Here is a 14426-nt window from a genome sequence, read left to right as displayed (position 1 = left end):
TTAAAAAATTAATTAATTAATTAATTTTTGGCTATGTTGGGGTCTTCGTTGCTGTGCACGGGCTTTCTCTAGTTGTGGCGAGCGGGGGCTACTCTTTGTTGAGGTGCGCGGGCTTCTCATTGCGGTGGCTTCTCTTGCTGAGGAGCGTGGGCTCTAGGCACGGGGCTTCAGTAGTTGTGTTGCGCGGACTCAGTAGTTGTGGCTTGCGGGCTCTAGAGCGCAGGTTCAGTCGTTGGCTCCGCAGCATGTGGGATCTCCCAGGACCAGGGCTTGAACCCGTGTCCCCTGCATTGGCAGGCAGATTCTTAACCACTGCGCCACCAGGGAAGCCCCTTTCAAACTTTTCTGATCACGTGTCTATTAGTAAAGAATGATGTCACTCATCATATATATACATGGTTTACTGAACTACTACATACGTGATACACCAAAATAAAGAAAATTATAAAGGATAGATAAAAATGTAACACACACAGAACTTCTATTCTCCTCTCTTATTATGTATTCTTCCAACACCAAATGGATTTCCTCGTACAGCCCTGAAGTGTGCACACCCAATTAGGAGGCAATTATCTCCGGAAGTGTAACTCAACATACTGGGGAGACCTTCATGGCTGAGCAGTGATTCAGGACAGCTATTTTGGGGAGAGACAGAGTAACCCTGCCTGGCATAAAAGATCTGCCTGGAAACTTCCCCATCCTTCTTCAAGGTAAAATCTTGAAAAGAGGAACCTGGGTGCCTGCCTGCCTGGAGGCCTCCCAGCGTGAGACACCTCACCTTGGCGAGCTTGATGTCTACCACCTGGAGACTGTCCTGGGGAGACTTTGGTTGAGAGTGGCCAAAGTGGCTGAGACTTTGGAGGGCTAAGTCTAACTGAACTCTAACTTAGTCTAACTAAGTCTAACTGAACAAGAGACTGATCTACAAACCAGACTATACAATTGTTCATTCTTAGAGTCTGTGAAAAGTGGGAGTGGGACGTTCCTGCTAGTGCCTGCACTCCTTGTAAAGTTGACACCAGAAGATCCAGAAATCCAAAGCCGTCACCAGAATGCTGCTTGGTGATCACGTCATCAAAGTAAAGTGGTTGGTGTTGAAGGATCACTGACGGTGGCCTGAGAAACCACCACTGCCCTGTGGTGCACCCGTCCCGGTGAGAGGGAGGTTCATTCCCCAGAGTCTCCACCCATAGGGCCGGATGAGTACTGAGAACTTCCCGCTTCTTTGTGACTTTTCCTGCCATTTTGGTTGGCCATGTGCTTTCTGTTTATTCTTTCTCCACGCAGAGTGCAATACAGTTGATTAGCTTATGCTTATTAATTAGCAAAAAGTCAGGGCTCTGTCTCTTAGGACACACCCAGGCCACCTTATTTTACTCTCTGGGCCAGGGAATCCTACAGCGTCGAGAAGCACATTTGCCCATCTCCTTGTCACAGCAGTGCTAACTTCCTCATTTCTAAGTTCTGGGAAGGCTGCTTCACGTCACCCCCAGCTCACACTGCCCTCCTCCACGTTGAAAGGTTCTCCTCTTCCACGTCCCCTTCCATTAGGGCCCCCTGCTAAGGGGGAAGGAGGAAGGGGCAGTGGGGCCCAAATGCATTTTGTCCTAACTGGTAGGAACAGCCCGGCCTACAACTCTCCCAGATTTTGAAAACTTTCAGAATGTAGTTCTCAAGATTTGCACACCCCCCCACCCCAGGAGTATATTTTAGGAAAGTTTAAATTAAACACACTTAGTCCTTGCCAAAGAGGCAAGTGGCTAGGAGCTGGAGACCTTTTGCAGTCCTAGCCCTCAGCCCCCGGCTTCTGTCATTCAAGAAGGAAACTGTAACCAGCCCAGCTGTCTGCCTGGTCTGGATACGGACAGCTGAGCCAAGCCTGGAGAAAAAGCAATGTCCCTGGATTGTGGACAGACACCAGTGGACCCTCAGCTGGGAGGGAGTTCTCTGTTCTTTGTGGTTCCCGGCATGGAGGTGGCTCTCTCCTCCTAGATAAACGATCTTAACTTTCCGTGTGATGCATGGGGCAGAGCTCTTAAGGAACTTATAAAGGAGAATCATTTCTTAACATGCTAAATCCCAGACCCCTTTCTGAAAGACCTTTCAGAAAAATGTCACAAATGGAAGAAAAATAATCCAAGTCACTGAGGTTGTGAGCAACTTGAGGACAGGGACAGATGCTTTAAAAACGGTGATAGCTAAATGTTACTGATTGCACATCATGTATCGGGTACCATTTATTCTGAGGGTTGGCCCCATGTTATTTAACCCTTACAATGACACTGTCAGGAGTTATTGCTACTAATATTTTTATAATTATTTTAACATTTCAGATGATATTAGTAGTAGTATAATCCTCATTTTTACAGATAGAGAGGTTAAATAATTTTCCCAAGGCCACATCGCTAGTAATTGGCGGAGCTGGGATTTGAACCCAGGCCCCAGGTTCTGCCCCGTGTCCCGTTGCCTTTGGCCCCAGATCCTCCTGCTTGATCATATGTCCAGGGCAGATGCCCAATATCTGTTGAAGAGCTAACCGACGGCAATAAACTAAACCATTTAAATAAACAAATGACCGTAGATGAGAAACAGGCATAAACGCAGTTCATAAGAGGATGCTGCTATAGACATTTATGGATTTTCATCTGAACAGAGACGCAAATAGTCCTTTGTCCAAGGAGAATTGAGAATCAGGTGAGGAGTGGGAAATTCCTTCTGACATCCACCCAGAGAGGTGGCAGGTACTAAAATGGCCCAGAACCTCATAAAAAGATGGTCATTCCTTAAAAATCCTCCTGTACTAAGTGTGGGATCTTGGATTGGATTCTGGAATGTGAAAAGGACATTAGTGGAAAAACTGGTGAAATCTGGTTAAAGTCTGGAGTATGGTTATTGGCCATATGCCAACGTTAGCTTCTTAGCGTTGCTGAAGGTACCATGGTTCTGGAGGGTTTTCACATTAGGGGAAACTCAGTGAAGGGTATGTGGGTACTCTCTACATGATCTTTGCTACTTTTCTGTAGATCTAACATTATGCCAAAATGAAAAGTTTATTTTAAAAGCATAATGTAGTAGCATGGCCCCAAGAATAAGCTGATGGTAAGACGTGGATCTGCATGTAAGTATGTGTCATTAAAACCCATATAACACAGAGCAAGGGTCGCAGACTCACACACTTGCAAGGGCCAAGGAGGCTGGTTGAGTTGGAGAATGCATGTTCCCTCTAAAGGTTGTAACCGACGATTGCCATGCAGGAACTGGGGCCCAGCATGGCCAGATCTCCCCATTTTTCAAAGGAAGCTGAAGATCTGGACCCCTTTGCTTGAAATCACTTTTTTTTTTTTTTTTTTTTGCGGTATGCAGGCCTCTCACTGTTGTGGCCTCTCCCGTTGCAGAGCACAGGCTCCGGACGCGCAGGCTCAGCGGCCATGGCTCACGGGCCCAGCCGCTCCGCGGCATGTGGGATCTTCCAGGACTGGGGCACGAACCCACGTCCTCCGCGTCGGCAGGCGGACTCCCAACCGCTGCGCCACCAGGGAAGCCCCACCTTATTTTTTAAGGATGGCTCCAATAGCAAAAATCACTACCTAGCATAAGCGAAGACTGTCAGCAGGTCAACTATAACCCATGGTTGCCACTTGGCAACCTCTGAACTACAGGGTTTTAAAACACTCCTGGAAATTAGACAAACAAGCAAAACCCAGAACTCTTGAAACAGTCTCTCCTTGGGAACACCTTAATGTTGCTCAGCTAAGTGAGTGTGCACTGGTGAGTGTGGGTGTGCAAGTAGGTATGAGCTCGGCTCAGGAGAACCACGTAACCAGGGCCTGTGTCTCAGACTCCCCACTCCTTGGCCTCCCCTTGACCATCGAGGCCTTGGGACGCTCAGCCCATATGCTCTGGGGGAGTCCCTCTCCTTGGTGACTCCTACTCAACTGTTATAGTCTTTAGGTCCTTTTAGGGCACAAAGGTGAGTTTTTTTGTTTCATTGATAACACTGCATCTGAATGACTCTCACAGATGCAAGTTTCATAGTAAGCACTTTCTCTTGCATAAAGTTAAACCTGCTTGAAGATACTGCCCATGAGGGGCTGCTGACCCTCTCTGTTTCCACATCTTTAATTCCACGGGGTTTTTATTCAGTGGGGAGGAAACTTCTCCTAGTTTGGCCCTTTAAGACAAGGACTTGGGCTAAAAAAATCATCAAATTTAAGCTCTTTTTTTCCCAATGTGTATCAGACAGTAGCTTTGTTTATGCCCTGAATATGTCACCTGTGCTAATGTAGTTTGAAATCAAGAAGCAGCTCAATGGTGAAGAGCAGTTGTTCTCAAACGTGGCTGCTTGTCAGTATCCTGTGGGGAGTCCCTTCAAGATTCTCATTCCCAGAATCCAACCTCCAGAGGTTTTGATTCAGGGGGTTGACACCGGGGCTCAGGAAGCTATATATAGAGAGAGCCAACCAATAAAATATGTATCTATTTTAAAAGCTCCGTAAGGAATTCTAATAGTCTGTCCACTTGGGAACCACCAGTATGCGGTGTGGAATGTTTGGGTCCCAGCTGTGCATTTGCACGTGGGTGGTACAAAGGAACGTTTGTCTTTTTTGTGTGGAGTATATACAATAGCAAGCTTCCACACGGGGCTTTTTACGAGGAAGATCAGTTTCTCACTTCCTGCTGCCCTTGCTGTCACCAGGGTTGGGGGCAGCTTGGGGCAGACGATGAAACCCTGCTTGGAGTGTGCAAGGCCTGAGTGTGAGGTCAGAAGCCCCGCTTCCAGGCTGGGAGGTACCCCTTAGGGGCTGCGTGACCCTGGGCAAGTCATTTTCTTTCTCTTCTCAGGCTCCGTAAAGCACTGACACTGGAAGTCCCAAATAGAGAAAGAGGTAGAGGCACCTGCTAGCTAGGTAACGGGAAACTTGTCAAACCTGGTAAGGGATGTAATGTCCTATGGTGACAGCCATGTGCATGGAAATCTATCCATCAAACAAAACGTTAAGATCTGTAGGTATATCATTATATGGAGGAATCCATTCATTCATTCTTTCATTCATTCATTCATTCATCCAATTCATGTTTTCTGAGCATCTTCCATGAGTCAGGTGTGGGGATGCATCAGTGAACAGGACCACACTGGCCCTTAAGGCATTCAACGTGTAGCCAAGGAGACAAACGGGAAAATCAGCTATTTATCAGTGCCATTAGAGCTACAGTAAACAATGCACAGAAGAGCAGGAAATGTTGCCTGTTCCCAAGGTGGCTTTCATGACACGCATTTGATTGCTATTTGCAGATTGGCCAAGTCCACGCTGGTCCTCATTCCTTTATTGGGTGTTCATGAGATTCTCTTCTCTTTCATCACTGACGATCAAGTTGAAGGATTTCCAAGATATATACGACTCTTCATTCAGTTGACTCTGAGCTCCTTCCACGTAAGTAGACATCTGAACAAGGATGCCTTTGGCTTTGGAGAAAACAAAATGCCCCTGATCCAAACACACTCGAAGTTGCGAGAGCCCGAAGAGGGAAGGAGAGCTCTGGTTATCAGTAGGATTTATCGGCTTTGGCATTAGAAGGGTGTGGAGATGGAAATGTTGCTTTAATCCTGCCAGCGTGACTCGGTGACTAAGAAGGGAAAAGTGGTTTGTTTCCGGCACTATAATAGTTGGTGTGACTCACGATCATATTCACCGTGTCCGCATGAAGCCTTTTATTAAGCGCCTATTTTTGTTGGGTTCTCTGCACAGTTTGTGCAAAATGAACAGTGAGTAGAGACCAGGAGGCTCTCGGGACTTTGACAGGTGTGTGTGGGATGAAACTAGAAACAGGAGGCCACCTGTGGTTCAGGTACCTGGGTGTTTTGGTTATCCATGGCTTCAACTGTCATCCATTACTTAGCAGATTAAAACGACAGTAATTTTTCTTATTTCCCATGATTCTGGGGGTCAAGAATCCAGGTAGGACATAGTAGGCATGTCTCACCTCTGCTCCAGGGATGCTTGCTGGGGCTGAACTTTCTAGATGACTTCTCCACTCATATGTCTGGAGCCTAAGCTGCGGAGGCTCAGATGGCTGAGACTGGCCGGAGTGGCTTTATTTGGGTCAAAATAAATTTCATCGAATCCCCACACTCACCACACCAAAGGCCCAGGGGACAGAGCCTGAGGTATGGTAGGGGCAACTGGACAGTGGCTCTTTTTACCTTCTGTTAGAGCTGAATTGCATGTGGCTTTGAATGGAGACAGAGCGCCCACTGGTAACTTTTTTTCATTTTGAAACCATGTTTAATTTACTTCAATCTTTTGGGGGAGTTCAAAGGCTAAAGTTTAGTCACTGGGGTTTCCTATGTTGCTTGGTCTTAATCTTCTTTAAAAAGTAATCCCAAATCAGAAACAACAACAACAAAACAAAAAATTACAGCTGTTATGTCAGTAGTATTTGGTGGCCTTTTTCCCTCTGAGGACTTGATCGGTCATGTGACCCCTTGATCAGCTGATCTCACACACCCAAGGCCAGCTGAAGATAAGACGTTCATGCAGAGCTTTGTGGGACAGATTTCTTTGTAGGACAGATCCTAGCCTACCAGACTCCCTGGCAAGGGAGCATGTTTGGGTCACCCATTACTGTGTAGCAAACTCCCCCCAAACTTCATGGCTTGAATCAGAAACTATGTTATTAATCTCGAATGATTCTGTAAGCTGGGCTGTCTGGACTCAGCAGGGTGAACCTTTCGATACATGTCATATTTGAATGGGGCTGCAAACATCTGAAGGCTTGATTTGGGCCAGAACATCCAAGACAGCTCATTCACACGGCTGGACGTCGACATGGGCTGTTGGCTGGGAGCTCAGCTGGGGCTATCGATTAGGAACCTAAGTTCTCCATGTGGCCTCTCCACGTATCTTGTGCATCTCAGAGCATGGCACCTGGACTCTTAGGAGTATCCCAAGAGCAAGTGCTCTAAGAGGGAGGAAGCAGACGCTTCCAACCCTCTTAAGGCAAAGGCTCGGAAGTCCCACATTGTGCTGGTAGAAGGAGTCACAAGCACATCCCAGATTCAAGGGGAGGGAAGATATGGTCCATCTCTTGATGTGAAGGGTCACATATGCCTACCAGGAGGGGAGAAATCCTTGGGGCCATCTCTGGAGACCAGCTACCACACTGATCGTTTGGTCCTGCAGCAACCTGAGCTCAGGCACCACCGAGGAAGGCGAGGAATCAGAGCAGCTCTGCAGATGGAGCTAGAAACACACTTAGGAGCTTGTGCCTGGACAGAGGCCACGCACCTTCTAAAGACCCCCACGCTGTTCCCCTCCAGCCCGCCAGGCAGAGGTGAGAGCACGGGTGCGCAGGTGTGCAGGTGCACATTCAGTGGGTCGTATCTTAGTGACTCCACCATAGAAATTAGCACTGGACCCAACAGCTTCCTTTCCTTGCTGCTTTAGGGGACCCTTCACTCTCCCAAGGGCCTATTGCTTAGAGAATTTCACCAGCCTCCTGCTGTCGAGGGGTCTTTGGAGAGACCGCCAAGTGGTGGTGACACACGGAGTGAGAGCCATCTGTTCGTGGGACCGCTCCCTTCACACTCGCTTCATCTAGAATGAGAGTCAACCAGACTCCAGGAAGCCCCTCCAACCATGACTCAAGGACCTGACGAAGTGAAAGACACACTTGTGATGAGTATTTCACCCAACTCATTTGTGAGACTTCCGGCACGCCGAAAGCACGCCCACCCCCTTCCAGTATCTGGCAGTGAAAAGACCAGATAAAGGTGGTCTTCTGGTTGGGGGAAGGGGGCGGGGAGGGACAGATAATAACCAGGTTGACAAATGAAGAACAATTCTGGTTATTAATATCCTGAAGACTATGAAATAGAGAACTGTGATTGTGACTGGAACGGCTACCAAAAATTGAGTGGTGGGGAAAGACTTCTCTTTTAGGAGATATTTGAGCTATGACCTGAATTTTGAGAAGCCAGTTAGGCAGAGATTTGAGGAAAGAATGGTCCAGAAAACAGAAAGTGTGACAACGGGACCTGAGGAAGAAATGAGCTGATAGCCGGTCTCCAACATGCCCCCCGGTCATCTTTGCCTCTTGGTTTTCACAGACTTGAGTAGTGCCCTCTCACACAGAATAGGGTTGACCTGTGCGACCATTAGGGTATTGTGGGCATGAAAGCGTGTGATGTTTGAGGCTAGGACATAAAAAGGGTTGCAGCCTCCGCCTGGCTCCCTTGGGTCATGCCCTCTGGGTGAAGCCAGCTGCCACGTCCTGAGGACACATAAGCAGCTCTATGGAGGGAGATGGAGGTTTCCTACCAACAACCAGCACCAACTTGCCAGGCATGTGAGCTGTCTTGGAAGCAAGTCAAGCCTTCAGATACCTGAAGTTCCAGCCAACAACTTGACTGCAACCAGAAGAATGACCCTGAGCGGGAATACCCAGCTAAGCCATGGCCAGATTCTTGGCCCGTAGGAAGTCTGCGAGACGATAAATCTTTATTGTTTTGATCCACTTAGTTCTACAGCAACCTAATCCATGAGCTTGAGATGCTGAAGGCACCCAGAAGGTCCGTGTGGCTGGAATATGGTAGCTGAGGGGAAGCGTGGTACAAGGTGAGGTCAGTGACACAGACACAAGGCCACATCACCTTAGCTCCTCCTGTGGTTAGGACATTGTATTTTAATCTAAGTGTGATGGTAAACCCCAGGCATGAAATGATCTATCTTTTCAGAAGAAATATTCTGACACGAGAAAAGGGTATTTACTATCTCACAAAAATGAAAATTTCAGGGCTTCCCTGGTGGCGCAGTGGTTGAGAGTCCGCCTGCCGATGCAGGGGACGCGGGTTCGTGCCCCGGTCCGGGAAGATCCCACATGCCGCGGAGCGGCTGGGCCCGTGAGCCATGGCCGCTGAGCCTGCGCGTCCGGAGCCTGTGCTCTGCAACGGGAGAGGCCACAACAGTGAGAGGCCCACATACTGCAAAAAAAAAAAAAAAAAAAAAACTGAAAATTTCAGGATCAGGTACAGCTGGATCCAGGTTCTCAAACAATATCATCAAAATCTGTCTCTGACCATCTCCAGCCTCTGCTTTTCTCTATGTTGGCTTTATCCTCAGGCGGGCGCTCTCCACGTAGCTGGGAAGATGCCCTTGAGTGTCTCCAGACTAACTTTGACTATAAAGTTGGCAAAAGCAGGGAAGAGGGTGCAACTTTCTCTTCTTTCCTGCTGAAAAGAACTGAGATTGGGCCTGCTTGGGTCACATGACCATTTGGGCTGTTTATTGTGGTGATGGCCCTCCTAGAACATGAGGACCAAATGATTGACAGCCCTGCCAGAAGCCCAGGGAGTAGGGGAGGGTCAGGAAAGGATGCAAATCTGTCAAAAAAAAATTAGCCATTGCCCACTATGGACAAATAGAAATGGGACAGTCACCTTGTACAGTATCTATATAATTGAATGAATGATGTAGAACCTTTAGGGTTTAATCATCATTGACCTATGAGCGTGTAAGCAAATGCCTAGGCTGATGTGGGTGGTGAGTGTCAAAGTAGGAAGAGACCCCATGGAAACCCCGGTTAATGTAATCATTATGACTCACTCTAGTTAGTACAGTCAAGCAGCTGCCTGCCTCTTGTAGGGGCTACTAGGACTAGGGCCGGTCTGTGGACTTTCCAAGTAACCGTCAGACACACCTTCTACTGAGTCAAGCTTCACGCCACCTCTTCCTTTCATTCCAGGGACTACTTGTGGCCTTGCAGTATTGCTTTTCCAACGGAGAGGTACGTTTTCCATGCTGCCATCCTAGCTCCCTGCGAGGCTGGGGCCGGCATCCTGCTGCCCCTGGAGAGTTCGGTTTACATGATGGTGCCATGGGGGGGTGTGCAGTGACCAGCACGTCCTGGGACAAATGGGTACCACAGACATCCAGTAGAGAGAGCAGCAGGCATCTTAGACTGATGGGGAAAGGTATTGGGATGAGTTTCCTTTCCAGAGCCCAACCATGGCCCCGCTGGAGCCGCGCTGGGAGTATCAAAGTGTCATACAGTTACCAGCTGTAACTCCGGAGTCCAAAAATCTGCATTCAAGCCATGACTCACCCACTTAGGAGATCTGCATTAGTCAGGTCACTGTGGCTCTTTGAGCCTCAGTTTCCTCGTCCGTAAAATGGGAATAACAATGGTCCCTACCCTGCAGTGATACCCCAGGGATGCATGGTAAAGGTCCTATGCATGGTAACAACGATTATTTTTATTGTTAATATTATTGCAGAGCCCCCAACCAACTCTCTGCTCCCCCAGAAAGAGGCTTGAAAGGGGGAGGGGAAGAGGCCAGAGCAGTTTTCTCCTGACTTGAGGAGTTGGTGGAATCTCTGGCTCCCTTTCATCTTCCCCTCCCCCCATCCCAGGTGTAAATATGGATTTCTGTCTCCTTCCGCTAGAATGTAAGCCTCTTGACGTCAAAACCTCTTCCGTCTGGCTCACTGCTGCCTTTTCTGTATCTTCAAGCAGGGACCCATGATCCACCAGGCAGGTTTCAAATGTCACCTCGACCAGTCCTTTTCTGAACACCCTATCTCAGATTTTAGTCTCCTCACCCCACTGTCCTGCTTAAAGGCCTCACGGTGTCACTAACATCTACTCTGCTCACATGTATTTGTTTGCTTCTCTTTGTTCGTCTCCCCTAGTGAGAAGGTAGGTTTCCCAAGGGTGGTCCAGAGTAGCCATTCAGTACACATTTTCTGAGTGGACACTGGACTCAGTGGCTCCCAGGCAGTAACCCCGCCCTCTTCTCACCTGGCAGGTGAAGGCCGAGCTGCGGAAGCAGTGGGCCCGCTTTTTGCTAGCCCACCACTCGGGCTGCAGAGCCTGGGTCCTGGGGAAGAACTTCCGATTCCTAGAGAAATGTCCCAAGAAGCTCTCGGAGGGGACCGGCTCCGGCAAGCTGCAGAAGGCGCGGCCCTCGCCCCACGGTGGGCAGCTCCTGCACTCGACTGAGGAGGGCCTGCGGGTGGCGGGCGCCCTGCCCCGCCAAGGCCACGCAGCCTGGCCCCGGGGCAGCAGCGTGTCGGAGAGCAGCGAGGGGGACTTCACCCTGGTCCACACCATGGAGGAGATTCTCGAGGAGAGCGAGATCTAGGCAGGAGCCCACCTCTCTGGCTCCGCTCCCTGGAGACTCCTGAGATGGGCGAGGGAGGAGGCGGCCAAGCTGCACGTTGCTGACCTTGCGGGTGCAAAGTCAGCCCACTTCCCGCGCACCCCGCCCACTCCGACGTGACGTCGCCCCGCCTACTTTGGACGTCTCTTCCCGGCTTGCCCTGCGCTGTGCGACAGAGGCTGCGTACACTCACCGCCTCTGCGTGCCCTGTCATCCTCATCACCCCCGCAGGTGTGGTTTCCAGAGCGCCGCCAGCCTTCCGGGCTGGGCCCATATTCGAGTGAATGGAGCCCTAGGATACAGAGAGATGTCTGCTATGAAATAGAGGCCAGCCGCTATCCTTCCTTTACCCTTCATGGTACAAGGTGTCTATCTGAAGTCGGGTTCAGTGTGTCCAAGGACCACCTGCGAAGTGTTTTAAATGCAGAGTCTGACTCATGGCAGAGATTCTAAGAGGGTGCATCTGGGACGATGGCTGGCGACGGGAATTGTGTAACAAGCATCCCAGGTAATTCTGATGCGAGCCCACGTTTTGAAAACCTGGGGCAGGATGGGCAGCAGCCAGAAGCACCCCCTGAGCTGGCCGCTGGCGGGAGAGACCGCCGGAGTCCTGCATTCAGCAGTTCAGCTGTGACACGCCTGCCCTCCTCTGACAGGGTGGACCGCACTCCGCCCCCCAGAGCCCTCTCCTTCCCTTCTCTCTTCTTCCTCTCTTGTCAAGTCTTCCCTCCCTCTCTCCATCTCAGTTCTCATCCGTGGGCAGCAGCAGTTCTGTTTGACCTGTAACGAGCCCATCCTTCCTCGGAGGGTTGGCCCCAGCACCCAGGGCCCCTCTGAAAGTTGCTGTTGGTCATTTTCTCACTTTTCTGGCTCCGCCTGCCTGTCTGAGCTTGGCTTCTTCAAGCCTTACTTGCCTACCGCTCTCTGCCATTTTTCGTTTGCCGTTGATACCTGGATGGCTGTACCTTCTGCTCTGGGAGGTTTGCCCACTGTTCTCCCGGCCCTGAGTCCCCCACTGATAAGAGTCCCACTCCTCGTATGGAATTGGATGCTGAGAGCTGGAGGGGACCCAGCTGAAATGAGAGGACTGTGGCTGATCTGGACACGCCGAGGAGCCACCGAGGGGGCCGGGGCTGTGGACCCGGTCTGCAGGTGGGGAGTAAGTTGTGCCCAGACCCTGAGTGGAGGGTGCTTCTGGAGGCTGAGGAGGGCCCAGGCAATTAGGGTCAGGCTCAGTGGCTGCAACTGTAAGGCAAGAGGCTGAGGAAGGTCAAGGGAGGAACGTTCTATGGAAACAGGGTGTCAGTTCTCAGGAGCGTCACTTTTACAGCGTGTAAAATGTATGTGTACGTGGGTGGCCGGGGTATGATGCTGTGGGACCAAGTCCTGCCTTATATTAGGGGGAGGTGCGATATGATACTTATCAAGTAGGGGTGCCAGATTTTGCAATTAAAAATACACAGTTCGGATATAAGTATACATATAGCTGATTCACTTTGTTATACAGCAGAAACTAACACACCATTGTAAAGCAATTATACCCCAATAAAGATGTTAAAAAATCCACAATTCTCAGTTAAATTTGAATTTTGGACAAATATTATTATTTGTCTAATATTATTATTGTCTAAGTATATCCCACGGGATATACTTTACGTGAAATCCAAATCCACTGCACATCCTGTATTTCACCTGGCAACTCCATTGTCAGAGACACTTTGCAGCAGGACTGAGACCAGGGTGAGGCAAGCAGACCTCAGTTCAGGTGCGAAATTTAAGAGAGTACTAAAAAACCCACAGTCGTCAAGATAAGTAATATTTTAAAGCAATATTAAAAAAAATCAAATCTGCAAGCTACAGCCCACGGGCCATTTATAAAAAATGACATTTTATTGGAACCAAGGCTGCGATGAGGGTGAAGCAAGTGAGGCCATGAGATGCAAATAAAGGGTCTGGTCCTGACTATATAAAATTTTGATATTTTGCTCATCATGGACGTTTTAACATTAATTTTCATTTTTAAACGATTGCATGAAAATATTATTTATCTTGATTACTGAGCTTTTTGTCGCTTACCTTAAATTTCGCCCCTGAGGCCGGTGCCCATCTTCCCCTCCCCCCAGTCCTGGCTCTGCTCTGCAACAGGGGAAACTGAAGCAATGACATTAGGCAAGTACATAACAAAGCAAAGGTTTGTTTTTTGGTGTCCAGATTGTCCACAATTCAATCATTAAAATACATGTCCTACTTTTTCCTTTCTGCAAAAGTCTCTGCCGTTTCTCATCAACCCATTAGCACCTAGAAAGCTGGGCCGTGTCGTCTTCCCAGCTCGTATCCAGCATAGCCAGTTCAGAGCAGGTTCAGAACACATTCATCAAAGGAGACAAGACAGAAGCGTCTTGGGAGCATCAGATGCTGTCGAGGGTCAGTTACCCAGGGCCCGGCCACTAGTAGAAGGAACTTTATTTCAAGCACTTGTAAATATGCCCTCCCCGCTCACTCCACACATGGGGTGGCGCGCACACACACACACACTGCCGCTTGCTCTGCTAATGATTAACATAAGTTTATTTAATTTGACTTGTTGGTTCTTTTACATTGGTTTCACACTGGAGCTGAAGGTCTCTGCCCCTGGAGAATCTGGCGCACTGTTCCTGGCCAGAAGTGGGAAAAAGAGCTGCAGTATCAAGCCTGGGAACCTGGGTTGTCCATTGTCTCAGGGACCAAGAAGAGAGGGCAGAGAGGTCGGAGAGAGAAGCAGAGGTCGGAGGTCAAAAGGGTGGAAGGCAAGTGTCTGCCTTCTTCTAGACCACTCCCTAGATCATTCACTTTGCTGTTGCCTTAAAGATCCAGCCTCGTGGGTCTCAATCCTGGCTTTGCAGTCACCTGGGACACTTTCTAGAAACATCGATGGCTGGTGAGGCCAGAAAGCACACCAGCAGCCCAGCACACAGCTTGGACACGTCAGAAGCACTGTAGCCTTGGCTGTGGTGGAAATGTGACCGGTGGCAGCAATGGTACCTGGCACTGAGGGACCTATTGATGAATCTGTCTGGGGTGCCTCCTGGGGATGCTAAGAAATGCCCAAGGGCCACTGCACAAGAGGCTGGGACCCTGTGAGAGCAGTTTGGGTTATTGTTCTTGACGAGTTTGTTTCTGCCCTTGAGTTTCCATGTACATGAGGAAGCAGAAGTTCAGAGATGTGAAGTGACCTCCACAAAGTCTCTATAGTGGACATCTATTTTTACCATCCACCCCTCTTATACTA

General features: G+C 49.2%; 1 protein-coding gene across 1 annotated transcript in view; it reads left to right on the top strand.

The window, feature by feature from the left end:
• The window catches only part of GLP2R (glucagon like peptide 2 receptor), a 49106-nt gene extending 37732 nt beyond the window's left edge, over positions 1–11374 (top strand). The window contains exons 11-13 of the mRNA XM_029212199.1: positions 5294–5432; positions 9742–9783; positions 10805–11374. Coding sequence (XP_029068032.1) covers positions 5294–5432; positions 9742–9783; positions 10805–11140 — 517 coding nt within the window. The 3' untranslated portion in view covers positions 11141–11374. The remainder of the gene's footprint in view (positions 1–5293; positions 5433–9741; positions 9784–10804) is intronic.
• Positions 11375–14426: the final 3052 nt, after the last annotated feature.

Source organism: Monodon monoceros, unplaced genomic scaffold (genome assembly GCF_005190385.1).
Source record: "Monodon monoceros isolate NGI ecotype Baffin Bay Population unplaced genomic scaffold, NGI_Narwhal_1 Super_Scaffold_9, whole genome shotgun sequence".
Lineage (NCBI taxonomy): Eukaryota > Metazoa > Chordata > Mammalia > Artiodactyla > Monodontidae > Monodon > Monodon monoceros.
This window is presented reverse-complemented; position numbering and strand designations above follow the sequence as displayed.